Source organism: Gavialis gangeticus, unplaced genomic scaffold (assembly GCF_001723915.1).
Source record: "Gavialis gangeticus isolate Ggan-Ray unplaced genomic scaffold, GavGan_comp1, whole genome shotgun sequence".
In the NCBI taxonomy this organism is placed as follows: Eukaryota; Metazoa; Chordata; order Crocodylia; family Gavialidae; genus Gavialis; species Gavialis gangeticus.
Window position 1 is genome coordinate 38,913,629 of NW_017729026.1, and position 14,586 is coordinate 38,928,214.

Here is a 14,586-nt window from a genome sequence, read left to right on the forward strand (position 1 = left end):
TCAAAAGTAATTTTTAGGGCTACCTTGATAACACGTTTGTTTGTTTGTTTGTTTGTTTGTTTGAAGTGAACAATGACTTTTGTGTTAGGGTCTTTAAATAGTCCACTCCATCTGCCATGTAGAAAACAAAGGTATCTTGCAACTGTAGAGTGTCATTTCAAGCCTGTACACCCAAGGAGAATTTGCCATATGTTACTTATTATGATGTGCATGTTTTAACCTTCATTAGTTGCTTCAAGTATGTTCAGTCATATTATTGTTGCTTTTTAAATAATTTCTTACCATTTTATTTGAATGTTCAGTTTATTTCTACTCTGTCATTAAAAAAGAAAAGTTTCCATAAATCAAATTGGACTGAGCTTTATAACTTTAAAGTAGAAGAAGAAAGCCATGCCATTGGTACTGACATTGGGAAATGACTGGAAAGTCTATGTTCTACAAAAATAAAAACGAACAATAGAGTGATACAATTAGGGGACAGTCATTCTCAGGGGAAAACATGGTAGACACATGATTCAGTATTAGTATATGCGTTACATACTTAAAAGCTGCTGATAGATTTGTAATTTTTTTTTCTCTTTGTTTATGTAAAACAAACTGGTTTTGATTCGTGCTGTACAGCAACAGAGTTTTGATGTTGATTAATGTGATAGCATCATAACATCATAGGCAAGTAGGGCTGGAAGGGAACTCATGACATCATCTAGTCCAGCTCTGTGTCATTTTTATTTCCTAGCTGTAAACCCAAGAAAGCATTCCTCATTGTATGACTGATCAGAGCAGTAGGTATGCAGTTTGGCCTCTGCAAAAAATAATATTATTCGTAGAAAGTATAAAATAATTATTTCTGTAGATAGTAGTCTTCTGTTTACATGAAGCTAGAACACACAAATATTTATATCAAAATTTGGTTCCCACTCGATGTGAAAGAGCTATTGGGCAAAATCAAGAATTGTTCCGCTCTCCAGGCTCCAGGGATGGTTTTAGACACCAATTGATTGATAGGACTTTAAATGGAAATAAAGGAGTTTAAGATATTAGGCATCAAAATCCCAAATCCTAATAGAATATGTAGTTAAAGGAGAGAGATTGAGACCATAATCCGATTAGTTTCTGAGTTTGTGAACAAGTGGCAGTCTCTCCAAAATTGTGAGATTAAAAGCAGATCCATATGAGGTGGGGAATTTACTCTGTAGATTTAAACTTGGTACCCCTATATATACCGTTGCGTTTATTTTCTTTAAACTGATAGATTTCTACATTTCTATGGGGACAGCAAGAGTGTGCCTATCTCATACCTAAAGTGTACATTCCTTTCAATAAATAAGAATTTACTTTAAATTCCAAAATTGTAGGTAGCTTTTTATTTTTTACCTGTTTGTTAGAACAAGCTTTATTGTGGCACCAGAAAATACTGAGTAATTTCCTAGCTTGGCTACACATAAAATGGGAACTCTTGTAATCTGTCCCACTGTGCGCAGTTTAGGTGACACATTTAATGTATACATGAGAGAAATCTCCTGTTATAGATGGTTCTAAGGAGGTTTGGTTGAACACAGCAGCATATATAAAAGAACATTAACTGTTGCATGAAGATAGTTTTCCTTTTAGGAATCTGCAGTAGGTTGAAAACTACTTATCTGACTAAACTGAACTAATTCGCATACAAAATAATATTTATTTATTAAGAAAAATGATAGTCAACCAAATGATAGTTTACTTCAAAACAATTCTGGCAGTGTCTCTGGTTAAGGCATATATTGTAAAAACCAATCCAGCCCAATGACATTGCAGTGTCAGAATTACAAGAAAACAGAATCTATTGAAAACAGAAGCATGAGTAAATACTATGAGCCAGCAGCAGCAGTTTATCACTGCCTGAAGGACACTGATACCAAGAAAAAGGATTAGGTATAAGGAGAATGTAGGAAAGGTATTGAAGGAATAAAGTTGGAACAGTATTCATTGAGGTACCGATTGTTTAAAACAAGGCTGTCCAATTGGTAGGCCATGAGGGGCCAGCATACAGCCCATGATCCCCTACAGCTGGCTCTCCCATAGTTGTATGGAGACCCAAGAGGAGTCTTTGCCATTGGTGTTGCCCATACAGAGGCAGGGCAGGGGGGGAGGGATCCTGTGGGGCTGCCATCACCTGTGGCTCCTGTGGTGTCTGATCCAGGGGCCGCATATTGGCATAATGTGAAGCTCCCAACCATACTAAAGTTAGACTGCCCTGGTTCAGAATAAGAAGAATGTTTATTTTAGGCCTGAACAACTTCAGACACGTCTAAAGTGATCGGAAAAAAGTTGGAAAGCTGCTGGAGAAGTTTTGGATAAACTTTATCCAAAAGTTGTGAATTTGTCCTAGCTAAGATTTTTCTGGAGGGGTGCCTGTACCATGATTGATTTTTTTTACATTAGGAAAACAATTCTGTATCCTAGATTATTTGGGGCTTAAGAAGCTGTAAAATGCAACTGTTTTTTGATCTCTGAATGATACACATCTTGAAATGATAAACTGTGGAATATAACTGTAAGACATTTTTTTAGTTCTAACTGAGGGCATTTCATTCTGCAGGTATGATCCAGTTAGGTTTAAGAGTGGTTTCAGTAGAAGCTGATTGCCAAAACGATAAAAAGAATTTTATGTATTTCATTTATTAAAGTTTTTTTTAAAGATTTGACTATCTAGAGAACTGTAAAGCTTTCCTTTATACAACTGTGCATGTATTTTTGGAGTGGATGTATCATGGAGAATAAGTAAAGGCAATGATTCCTTTTTACAATTTTCGGTTTGTTCTCTAAATGTTATGTGGTGTATGCCTTGGAAAAATAAAATGATTTAAGTTGGAAGATGGCTTCTCCTTTCAACACAATTAGACTGGCTTCTAGTCTCAGTACTGCCATTCAATCATGTCTATATGTCTATATATGTTCTATTTATTGAGTTTGCTGTCAGACTTGAAGCTGTTATTGTCAAATAAAAAATATGTTTTATTTATATTTTTCTACATATTTGTGTGTTGTTAAGTGCTTCCCTTACCTTCCAAGTAATGACTGTAAGCAGTAACAGCATACTCAGTGCTGTTCAAAATACAGAATAAACTGTGGCCCTTATGCCAAAGAATTAAAAACTTAAACAGAGACTTCTGTCAGTGTTGAGAATGGAACGTCTTAAACACTTATTTAAATGGTACGGATTGACAAGGCATCTACTCTTGGCTTCAAAGGCAAGTTTTTCACTGAAATTATGCTACCACAGTCATTAGCACGCCATGTGTTATAAGACAGGCATTTATGTTTATGAAACTATAAGAAAAGTTAATAAAGTAATTTGTCATTTCTATTTTGGGCAACAGCAGTGGGATACAAGATGAAAATTAAAAAGTAAATAAAGTTAATCTGGATTTTAGAATTTAACTATATGCTCTTGCTGAGTATCCATTCATATTTTAACCTTGAACTCAACATCAGGTACATACAGGTATTACATTTAGATTGACCTAATGTTAGGTTGATCTAAATGCACAATAGTGTAGAGGGCTTAAATTGCCCCCCAAATGGGGTGAACTAACTTTAAATGTTCCCAATGTATGTTAGCTCACCTGAGTGGGTAACTAACTAGACGGAGATCAGGTTAACTTGATCTATGAAGGGGTTAATCTGATCTTGTGAACACCTGTATGCAGTTGCAGCGCAGCCCTTGAGCTGGGAAAGCCAGGTTGTTTGCTCCAGCCCTGGAGCTGTGCTATTCCTACCCCATCCACCCCTGACTGGGCTATTTTATCTAAGACCCCAACTTTGGAAGTTTGGAATTTTTTTAAAGGAATTTTCTCCTTTAAAGCTTTGTTTCACCATTCTTTCAGCAATTCTGAATATTTGAGATGTTAAATTTCCTTTTTCTAAAAATTATGTGGTTAGTCCAGGAGTGGGCAGCCTGGCCCACAGGCCGTGGCACACTCAGTTTCCCAGCAGCCGCTGCCCGTGTCCCTGCAGCCAGTTTCCAGGGAAATCCCAAGAGCAGTGGCAGGCCTGTGACAGCACAGGGCCAGGGTTTCCATGGAGACCAGCCCCAGCAGCCCTGGAAGGGTGCACAGCTGGGCAGGGAGCTGCTCTAAGACTCTGCCCTGGCTCCAGATTCACGGCTCTGCTCTGACTCCAGACCATGCTGTCACCGCTGCAAGATCCCAGCCCCAGCCCTGGATTATCTCCCCACCCAGCTGTGTGCTCTGCCAGTGCAGCTGGGGTTAGTCTCTATGGAAACCCTGGCCCCGCACTGTCACAGCACCACTGCTACTGGGATCTTCATGGAAAATGTCTCCAGCAACACAGGCAGGGGCCAATGGGAAAAGGAGTCCAGCTGCTGGCTGGATCTGCCATTTTGCCCACCCCTGAGTTAGTCATTATAATGTACATTTCAATGCTTATATCTTGGTGATTGCTGGAGATGTAATTTGTCTATCATGTCTCATTTCTCCCCTTAAATGAGCCAATCTAGCTATGACTTGGAATTCCTGTTTCATTATGGTTTGTCACAACCTTAATATTGTTTAAACTTTGTTTGGTCTTGAATATAAGCAATGTTTTTTGATACACACAAAATTACATGTTCTTATCTAACTTGAATAAATCTTAAGTTTGCAGTAGATATAATTAAATTTATTAATTGTGCCTAAAGGCTATAATACTCTTCTAAATGTGGAATAATAATTTTTAAAAAAATACTTTCAAAATTTCCTCGTTTTAACTGAAACCATATTTTATTACTATTTCTGATTCAAAATTGTCCATAATCTTTGTCACCTATTCCATTAATTTTATAGAAACATGAATGGAAGCTGTTTAAATTTTACCATCTTATCACTGATTAATTTGGCTGTTATTTGTAATAAAATGGATTTTGATTGATAACAGCTAAAAGGCAAATATTAAACTTGAGTATTTCAGAGAGAGTCAGATTTAGAAAGCAAGAACACTGCCAGTTTTGAGATTAGTGAAGACCATGTTAAAAAACATACTAAAGGAATTTCTAGTTCCTTTGTATGAAACAGCTGAATTTAAAGCGGTGAACCTATTTTTCTAATCTGTCTCAGTTGTTATTTCTGAAATGCTATTCTTTACCTCCTATATCCATAGCTGTTGCTATATAAATAGCAAGTAAAAATACTTTATTTAAAAGTTCTTAATGTGGTGAATATATTAATATATGTATATATGATTCTGATGCATTTACTTTGCTTTACCTGTTGCCTCATACAGATATTCAGTTCCTCCTGAGATTGTTACTGCTCTTCCAGGAAAAACTGTGGGTGTACAGATGTTCATGCTTTTCCCCCTAGAGTAAAACTGGCAGTCCAGGAGAAAAATATCCTGGGAACAACCAGAACTAAATCACTCCCAGAAGAGTTTCTGACTTCTGAAGAGAGGCTGAGGGAATTGGGCTTTTTTAGTCTGCAGAAGAAAAGATAGAGGGAGGAATTAATAGCAACCTTCAAGTATTTGAAGGGTAGTTTCAAACAAGATGGAGTTAGAGTATTCACCGTGGTGGGAGAGAACAGAACAAAGAGCAATGGTCTCAAGGTGCCGCAAGGGAAATTTAGGTTAGGTATTTAGGAACAATTTTCTCCTGTGGAGGGTAGTAAAACACTGGAACAGATACCCAGGGAGGTTGTGGACTCTCCATCCATGTAGCTTTTTAAGACCTGGCTAGACCAATGTTTGGCTTGGATGATCTAGTTGGGGATAGTCCTGTCCTGAGTATGGGTTGGACTAGGTGACCTCCTGAGGTCCCTTCCAACCACAATTTTCCATGAATCTATGATAAAAGTATGCAAACAAGTGATGCTATTTGATATTCTGTCATGTTTTTAGACGTTATATTTTATTTCTCAAATACATATTAGATGGGTCTTTTGACAGATGTAATAGTACGTTTTAACTAGTGTAAAGAAACACTTTCAGTTTTAGTTTGTGATATGTCACTTTTTACTTTCCAGGTGCAGCAGCTGAATTATATGGATGAAGTATGTTATGAAAATGTTTTGAAGCAAATAATGGCTGGGCACCAGGTATTTTTGTTTTACGTGCTTTTCTTTACAGCTTATTTAATGAATGAAAACATTTAGCAGGATTCATTTTGTATGCATTGTAAAGTGACATTTTCTCATGTATTTTGAAAGTTAATTCAGGGACCCCATTCTCTTCCCAGGTTTTTTGCAGCAGTGCCAATAGGCAGATGTGTTTTAATGTATCAAAATTATGTTCAGAGTCAATGTAAATTTAATAACCTTCTTTCCTTCTTTTTAGGCTGTAAATATGTATTATGTGTCTGTATTAATATCAGTTAATGTATAAAATATAAATATTAATATAACAACAAAATCTTATTGGCAGGTGATTTTAGTGATTATAATTGTAGGCTCTGACCACATAGAGACATTCAGTTTTTCTTGAAAGAGTTGCTGCCATATGCTTAGGATGTTCAGGATTTTTCTGTCAGAGCAAATGTCTGCTTTGAGAGGGGAAAAAATGCAGAACAACTAGTATTAAAAATCACTCCTGGGAAGATCGCTCTTGGGCGAGCGAGTGTTTGCACACGTGCTCTTCTGAGACAAACAGTACATTCCTCTAGCATTCCAGGGTTTTCTTCCTTCTCCCAGGGTGTTTTGCTTCCTTTCCCTCCTCCCTTTCCCCCTTTATTCAGGGAGAAAGTGTGTTAGTAGGAACAAATCTTGGCTTGCTGGACTTGCTCAAGTTGCTGGATTTGACTGCTCTAGTCGAGCAGGAAATAGAATATGCTCTGTTCACAGTCTCCACATCGTGCTTCAGAGAGACACTGCCTGACCCTCAGCAGCCTGGTTCAGCTAATCAAGGCTGCCCTGTCTACTGGTGCCATCTGTCACCAGGCAAAATGAGGGAGCCTACGAAGTATGTTGAGATTTTTGCACAGGGACTGCCTGGCCACACAGCATCAGCTTTGTAAGCTCTCTGCCCCTGAGGGGCTCAGCATTCGTCTGTTTGGGTAGGTTTTTCTACCAGGATAACAAACTGGGAGAATTCTCCCAGATCATTTGAATGTGTCTATAACAACCTCTGTTATAATTCCCTTAAGGTTTGAATAGGTATACTGCAAAATCCCAACATTTCATTATTAAAAATGTCTCTGGTTATGTGAGAGGTCATATCCAAAAATGGAATTTTCTTTCTTGGATTTTCCTGTCTATGACTTTTGTAGGAAGAATGTTCATTCTGGGTATTATGGCAATAGATTATTGTACATACTGAATCCCTGCATGGTTCCTGTACTAAAGATGGAAAAGTAAAAGAAAAATTTAAATTCACTTCAGTTCTCATTCTAAGTGTCAAGTGACATTTCCCCAAGCTTCAGGGAATTTACAAAGTATAGTCCATCTATCAGATGAATATTTCTTTAGAATTTGGGGTTGTGAATGTTGAGATTTGATAAAAGAGAAATTACGTCTGAAACCAGGTTATTCATTCTCTGCCTCCACTAGTGACTCATAGCTGTCCACCACCTTCCATGTAATGATGTGTTGTCATGGAATAGTGCTGCATACCGCCCATTCAGTAGGCTAGGTGTACTCGAACTCCAGCCTGCGGGACTTCCAGTGGATTGGAAAATTTCGCAGCTAGGGACCATCAGCCGGATCCAGCCTGCGGATGGCTTGAGCAGTGCGCATCCAGCCCATCTGGCAAAATGGTTGAGTACCACTGCTGAATGAAATATAGTCAGAAATACTCATGGATACATTGATAAACTAGCAAGGTTCAGTGGTTGATTTTGCCCACTTTACCAAATTATAGATGGAAAACTGAGATGTCCTACTGAACATACAGCAGTTGAGCAAATTTTATTATTCATCTCTTACTCCTTTTTTGACTGCATAGTATTTGCTTTAGCTATAGACCGTCTTAAGGATAGTAATCTCTTTAAATCAGTTAAATATAAAACTGTAAGACTTCTAATATTTCGATTATTTTGTTTCAAAATATTGCTTTTTAAAAAGCAGTGGACTGACTACAAAAAGTTTACAATATTATTCAGTATTAGTTCAAATAAAATTAATAAGTGGTGTAGTTTGGGAGACATTTTATTGCTTGTATAGGTTTACTTGAAATAGTTTGAAATTCAGTATAAATGAGTGAATGGAAGATTAGATATTATTTTATTTTATTTTGAGGCATATCTAATGGCTGAACCGGGGGGTCAAGTGAAGAAGTATAGCTATCTTAATATGGCAATTTCAGAGACTGACACAACTGCTGAACTCAATTTCTGAGTATTATATTGCAAACCAACAGCTCAATAAATAGTATATTTTCACTCAAAGTAGAAATATTTTTTCTTTTCTATTTAAATCTTAGTTGGTTCCAGAATAAGAGACTGATGTTGCAATTGATAGTTACTTTAAAGGCACTGTCCATTGGGCATATTTTATGTTTAAAAAATTTGGTGTATGCATGTTAGTATGTGTATGTAGACAAATATGCTAGTTAGCTCTCTAATTTTTAGATTACAGAATAAATGTGATTGTTTGACATTTTCTATTTTGAAATGTATTTTCAGAGGGATTTTTCTAGTAATGTGTTTGATTATATAAAAGTGCAAGCTTAAATATTGGTACCACTGTAAAGCTAAAATAAATTGCTCATTTTATTCAATGTTACATGGTGTTTCAACACCAGACATAAATGGGATGACCATCTTGCTGAACACACACAAAAAATGTACATTTAAGTTATATTATCTTAGGTTTTATTGTTGTTGTTAATATGCTTATTTAAAATGGATTTGTCTCATTAGCATGGATCCTAGTTTTCTGTTTGACATGGAAAAACCATGAATCCTTGTGTTTCTGTGGCCTCCTGAAAGCAAGGTGGTGTCCTGCGGTTAGCAGCACCTTTTCTTCTTTCTTATTTTTGGTGTGGTTTTTTTGCCTCTTGGCCAATCAGTGGGGGAGGGGGGTGCAGATAGTATTTAATTAAGAACTATAAAAATTACTATGTAGTCTGACTTTTTTGTAACAATGCAGAAGGAAGCCCAAACTTACCCATAATGCACCTGACTGTGCACTACGGTGTTGTTGCATTTGAAAATACTGGGTTTTTAAATGATTCTAGTAAATATCAACTTTTTTTTTTGCTTATTATCCTAACTAGCATTACTGCAGAAGTTGTGCTTTGAATTTCTATACAAACTTTTTAGATTCTTGTTACATTTTTTGCTTTCATTTTTTCCTGTAGTAGTGAGTAGAGTGCCATAAAACGTGTTGCATATGTTACTTGGCCCTTTCTCTACAACCATGATAAATGTAGTTCCTGTCTCCTTCAAACATAATATTAAAACTATAGATTCTGTATATGTCTGTGTGGTGGACCATCTGTCCCCAGTTCAAAGATTGTTTTAGAAATGATTTCTGAATACTTCAGAAACTCTCATAACTTTGAGAATAGCCATCACTTGGTGACCCTTCCTGTCCTAATATAGTCTCCTTCTGTCCATATTAGGTTAATATTAAGGAAACAGGTTGATGTCTGTTAGGCTTTGTCACCTTTTTTGTTGTTTTTCTTTGTGTGATAATCCTTCTGTTGTTTACTCCCTGAAACTGAGAATTCTATGCAAGGGACATATATTAAAGAAGAAAAATTAATTGCCAGTAAATCTATTTCCTTAGAAGAAATTTTTTTTTCACAATTACTTTACCTACCTGAGGGTTCTACTCTGAATTTTTCTTTGGGAGGTCTGTATGTAGCTCAGTAAATGGCTGGCTGATTCCAGATAATGTAGTAGCTGTGTATGACTGCCAGGATGTGAATGTCTCATGTTAACATTTTCTGGCACTACCACAAAAAACCAATAAGCTCCATGCTTTTTCACACGAAAAAGTAGAAACAATAATGAAAATCCTCTAATAAAGTTTGAGAAAAGCAGAACTGAAGGTAAATGTGTCCTTTAAAAAAACAAACAAACAAACAAAAAAACGAAACCAAAATAGGAATAACTTTTTACCTCTTGTAGTTATCAAGCTTCATCAACAGTCTTTTGTGAGGGTCTTTATCAAAAATATTTGGAAAACCTTAATACATTTTATTCTTAGATGGCCTTTTTATCCACTCTTGTGCTAACTCATTTTAAAATAATTTTAACAGTTTGCAAAGGCATAATTTACTCTTATGGAAGTCATGCTGGTTTGACCCTGTTGCATTATTGTAATATGGATTGCAGTGTGATATTCAACTGAAGTTGTATGTTCATGTGTTTTAATGGATGTTATGTGCATTTTCATTTTTAAGAGGAAGGACAGTAGGAGGTGGTTGTATCCTACACAGGCATGTGTTATGACAGATGGAGAAAATCTCTTCATGTTGATTTTTCAACAGTTATACTCTGCAAGACTTCAAGCTTTTCCTGGCTACTGGGAAATTAAAAGTTGGTGATTCAGCCTTTAATTTTGATCCATCTGCTCAAACTAATGAGACATCTCATTTGTAGGCTTCACTTTGAATTACCAAATGTAAGTGCAGCTATATCATGACTCTTAGAAAACCCCCTCCTCCTGTGTAACTTGTGGAAAGGGATAATAATGGATGGCATAACCCTACTGAGATTTTTTTTGTTATAGAAACTTTCTTACAATGACTAAGAAAAGAGAGATTAGAAAATGGCTTAATGGTTTTTATGTAATTTTTACGTTAACCTGTTCTTCCTGTAGTATTTACTAAATATGTAGATTGCCACACTAAGATTTAGATATCAGAAACCCCCTTCCTCAGACTTTCTCATGTGGAAATCTTGAAGTCATTATAATTTAAATATAATAAAGATTTTGTGCAAATTCTGATATGCACTGCGGCACTGACTGTCAAATCTTTATTCCCCATGGACACTTTGAGTTTCCTGTGTTCTCATCTTGTTTTTATTCTATGCCTACCTGTTAGTTATAGCTTCCTGATTGCTTTTTGTTACTTTGGCATTTTCCTACTTCCTTTTAATAAAAATATTGATCTTTTAAGGAGAAAAAATAATTTAGATAAGGGAATAATTTGTGTTAACAAAGAGAAAACTGACAGTCCTAGTACAATTAATTATAAGCAACCACACTGGGTTGGCTTTGATTTTTGCTCACATTTGCTTTATGACTAGGCACAAAGGGCATTTATACACACGTTCTGGGAGGTGGGCGGGGGGGTGCTTTAATTAGAGCGGCTCTGGGGCAGGGACACTGATGTATCAAACACTGGAGTCTGCTGGAGCGTGGTAATTACCATGCTCCAGAAGACTTGACTCCAATGTGCTGTAATTACAGCACACCAGAGCAGTCTCGATGTATGTGTACAGGCTCTGAAATAGTCTTAAAACTGGATATGTTAAGTAAACAATAATGATTATAGACTTATTACATATTCATAGTGAAGTGAAATAGGGCATATTTTGTTTTTTATCACAATATAAGCTCTGCTTTTTATCTTTATAACTTAAAAACATTTCTTTTTCTAAATAATTTGTCCGTGTCTCTGCTTTCCTTCTAGAAGTTGTTGGAATTTTAACATTTCATTACCTCCTTTGTTTAGCAATCCCACAAGTTAAAGTCAGCTCTCTTTGCAGAATTCTTTCAGGTGCTTAAACTATGAAATTAAACTTTCAAAACTTTAATTCCCTGTTTCCATTGTTCCCATCCTCCACTGTAAGAAAAAAAAGACTTCACAAACTACCTTTCATAGTATTTGAAGAGACACAAGGCTATCTGACACAGATGCCTTAATACATTAAAAACAGAAAATAGACAAGCAGATTGCTTTCCTACAACTCCCTTATTTTTTTCTGTATTATCTCTATGATCAGGATTTTCATCATGAGCAGATTTTCTGTTTTATAACTTTACCATGCATAATAAATGGGACCAAACAGATGAGACAGACCTGTTGTTTCATGTCCTCAAATGCTGTTCATATTTACTTATGTTTATGTGTTCACATCGCTAAGATATTGTTTTTATTTTAAACAAAGCATTGTCTTCCTTAATCTTTTCTACTTTCTGATTCTGTTTCATTATGTGTAGACCCTTGTGAAAGGCTTGGTATTCTGTATGCATGAGGGGAAGCTGAAAAGGAGGGGCAGCCCATTTGGGGACTTTGGCATTTAAATAAAAAAGTCACTGGCAGCTTTCCAAACCCATAACCCTTTTCTATGGTGATGGTTAGATGATGAAGATATTTCATTCCTTTAAAATACTTGATGAGTATGACCTTTCTTATGAAACTGGATAAGAAACCTTTTTTGTTTAAAGAATATCAAACAGTTATGAGGTCATTCAGTCTGTATGACATCCTCAGGAGATCTGGTGGACTTGATCTAGATTGAATTATGCCCTAATACACTGCTTCAAATGGTTGTATAAGAATGTTATTCTTTCATATAAAGAAGTTTTATAGAGGATGAACAGGTCATAGTGCATAGAATGCTTGCACAGTTCATTTCTTAGGGCTAATTTACCTTTTCATTTTTTTTGCCTGTTTGGTTTTTTATTTAATTTTAATCTTATGTAAATATTTTACACCAAATATAAACCTTTGGTCTTGGACATACTGAGATAGATATAGATATATAAAAGCTTGTGTGAATCTGCACAAATATAAAAAATAGTTCTCTGCAGATAAGTTTGTAACCAGCTTTCCATTTAAATCCTTGTTTTGTTTTGGTTTTTTGCCCTCTGAAATGTATGTAAAAGGTTGTTTTTCTTCAAGATTTTTGTATGTAGGCAGAGGAAAATTTGGCTATATTTGAAGTAAATGAGAAAGCATTTTTGAAAGAAAAGGCCAAGGAAAAAATGGTGAAATTGCAGTAAGAAGTTCTTCTAAAGCATTTTTATCAGAAGTTAGGGAAGAGACAGAAATAATATAAGTATGGTTGGGGATGTGTGTGTATGTGTGATTATATGCACATGCAGACACACAAACGCACTTTATATTAGACTATATAAAAATACAGGAAGTTCCCAGTGGATTTAATTGGACGAGTATATATTGGAATATATTGTTGCTTTTAAGATGGGGTGTCAAAAGTTGCAGCATGTTGTCCAGAGGTGTTATACCAGTCTACTCTTATTAAGCAAGCTTTAATTAAAATAATTCATAATCCATGGTCGTTTTTACAGTCCTGGACCTTTTGCAACTTTTTTATAGGTTGTGATTGGCCCGTAACTTGCTGCTTTAAATTGGGATGCTTTCCTAGTTAGTATGGAAAAAAATAGAGGCCAACCTCAGGGAGGTACAGAACTGTAAATCCATTCTCTGGCACAGCTTGTTTTAAGAGGAATGTTAGTAAGCTATTGTGAAACAGTCACAAGTATGGGTAGGTGACTATGTGGTTTACGCAAGGGATACCTCCCTCAACTTTCCTACCATGCCTTGATCTTGAAAAGAAAGGAAGGTCCTAGGATGTTGGGGTACTTCTGTAGGTACACTCACATTGTGGTGGCTCTTTGGGGTGCCTTCTCCCCATCACCCTGTGCACACATCAACCAAGATTGTGACAGTGACAGCCTGCTGGTTCTCAGGCTACCCGGGTCAGATTTCAAAGGCACTCACCCATGCTCCAACAATGCCTGGATCTCGGTCAACTATAGGTGACAGGCTATCAAGATCATGCTTACTCAGGCCATGGGACTTTAGTCTGAGTTTAAAACAAATAGATTAATTTCTAGATTGGTTTAGATAAATAAAGTCCATACCTCCCCAAACCCTGGTCAGCATCAGTTAGTTACACCTTCAATTCATTCTTTCCCTAATCAATTAATGGGCAAAAAAAACCCCTAAACATCAATTCATTCCCTTCACTCAACTCTTGAACCATTATCCATTCAGGGTCCTTAAGTTCATGCCCCCTTCTTTGAGTCAGTTGCCCATAGCTCAGCATCAATTAACTTTTAAAACAAGGAAAAAAAACCTGAGAAGTGGCAGCATCTTCAGCTTACCTGGGTCCCCAGGCTCCAGCAGCTACCTGACTCAGGTGTTCCCTACCCAGGGTCTGGGTGCCATGATCCATGGGGAGTCTCTCCCTAAGTGGTCCCGGGCCACTGGCTGACTGGAAACCCCTCTGGGTCTCCAGGCTGCAGAGATGGCTCTGCTCCCCCCCTGGCTTCAGTGTCTGCAGGGGCTTTTTATCCTCAACATTCTGTCCTTCTACTCCGTATGGCTCCGCTTCCACTTTTCTAACCATGCCAGGTTGTTGTGGCATGAAGACACACTCGACAGACTGCCCTACCCATAGGGAGCAGGTGCTAATGAACTGCTGTGGCAGCACAACTTGCTGCTCCATCCCCATCAGTTTTGCATCTGTGGGTAAGTGCTGGCTGAGGTAAGTGGGGAGATAAGTGCGGAAGTTGGTGACCTGAAAGAAGCACAAGCATGAGGGGGCAACAAGGAAAACCTTCTCATTCTTCCTGAGAAAGTAGGGCAACCAGCTAGTTACTTCAGATGTCTGTACACAAATGCACAGAGCCCAGTAAACAAGCGGGGAGAACAAGTCCCTGCAGTCACAGAACTATGTGATTGAGATAGCAGACT

General features: G+C 37.0%; 1 protein-coding gene across 1 annotated transcript in view; it reads left to right on the top strand.

Moving 5' to 3' along the window:
- The window catches only part of ASCC3 (activating signal cointegrator 1 complex subunit 3), a 684,038-nt gene that overhangs the window by 314,507 nt on the left and 354,945 nt on the right, over positions 1–14,586 (top strand). The window contains exon 13 of the mRNA XM_019520164.1: positions 5,997–6,068. Coding sequence (XP_019375709.1) covers positions 5,997–6,068 — 72 coding nt within the window. The remainder of the gene's footprint in view (positions 1–5,996; positions 6,069–14,586) is intronic.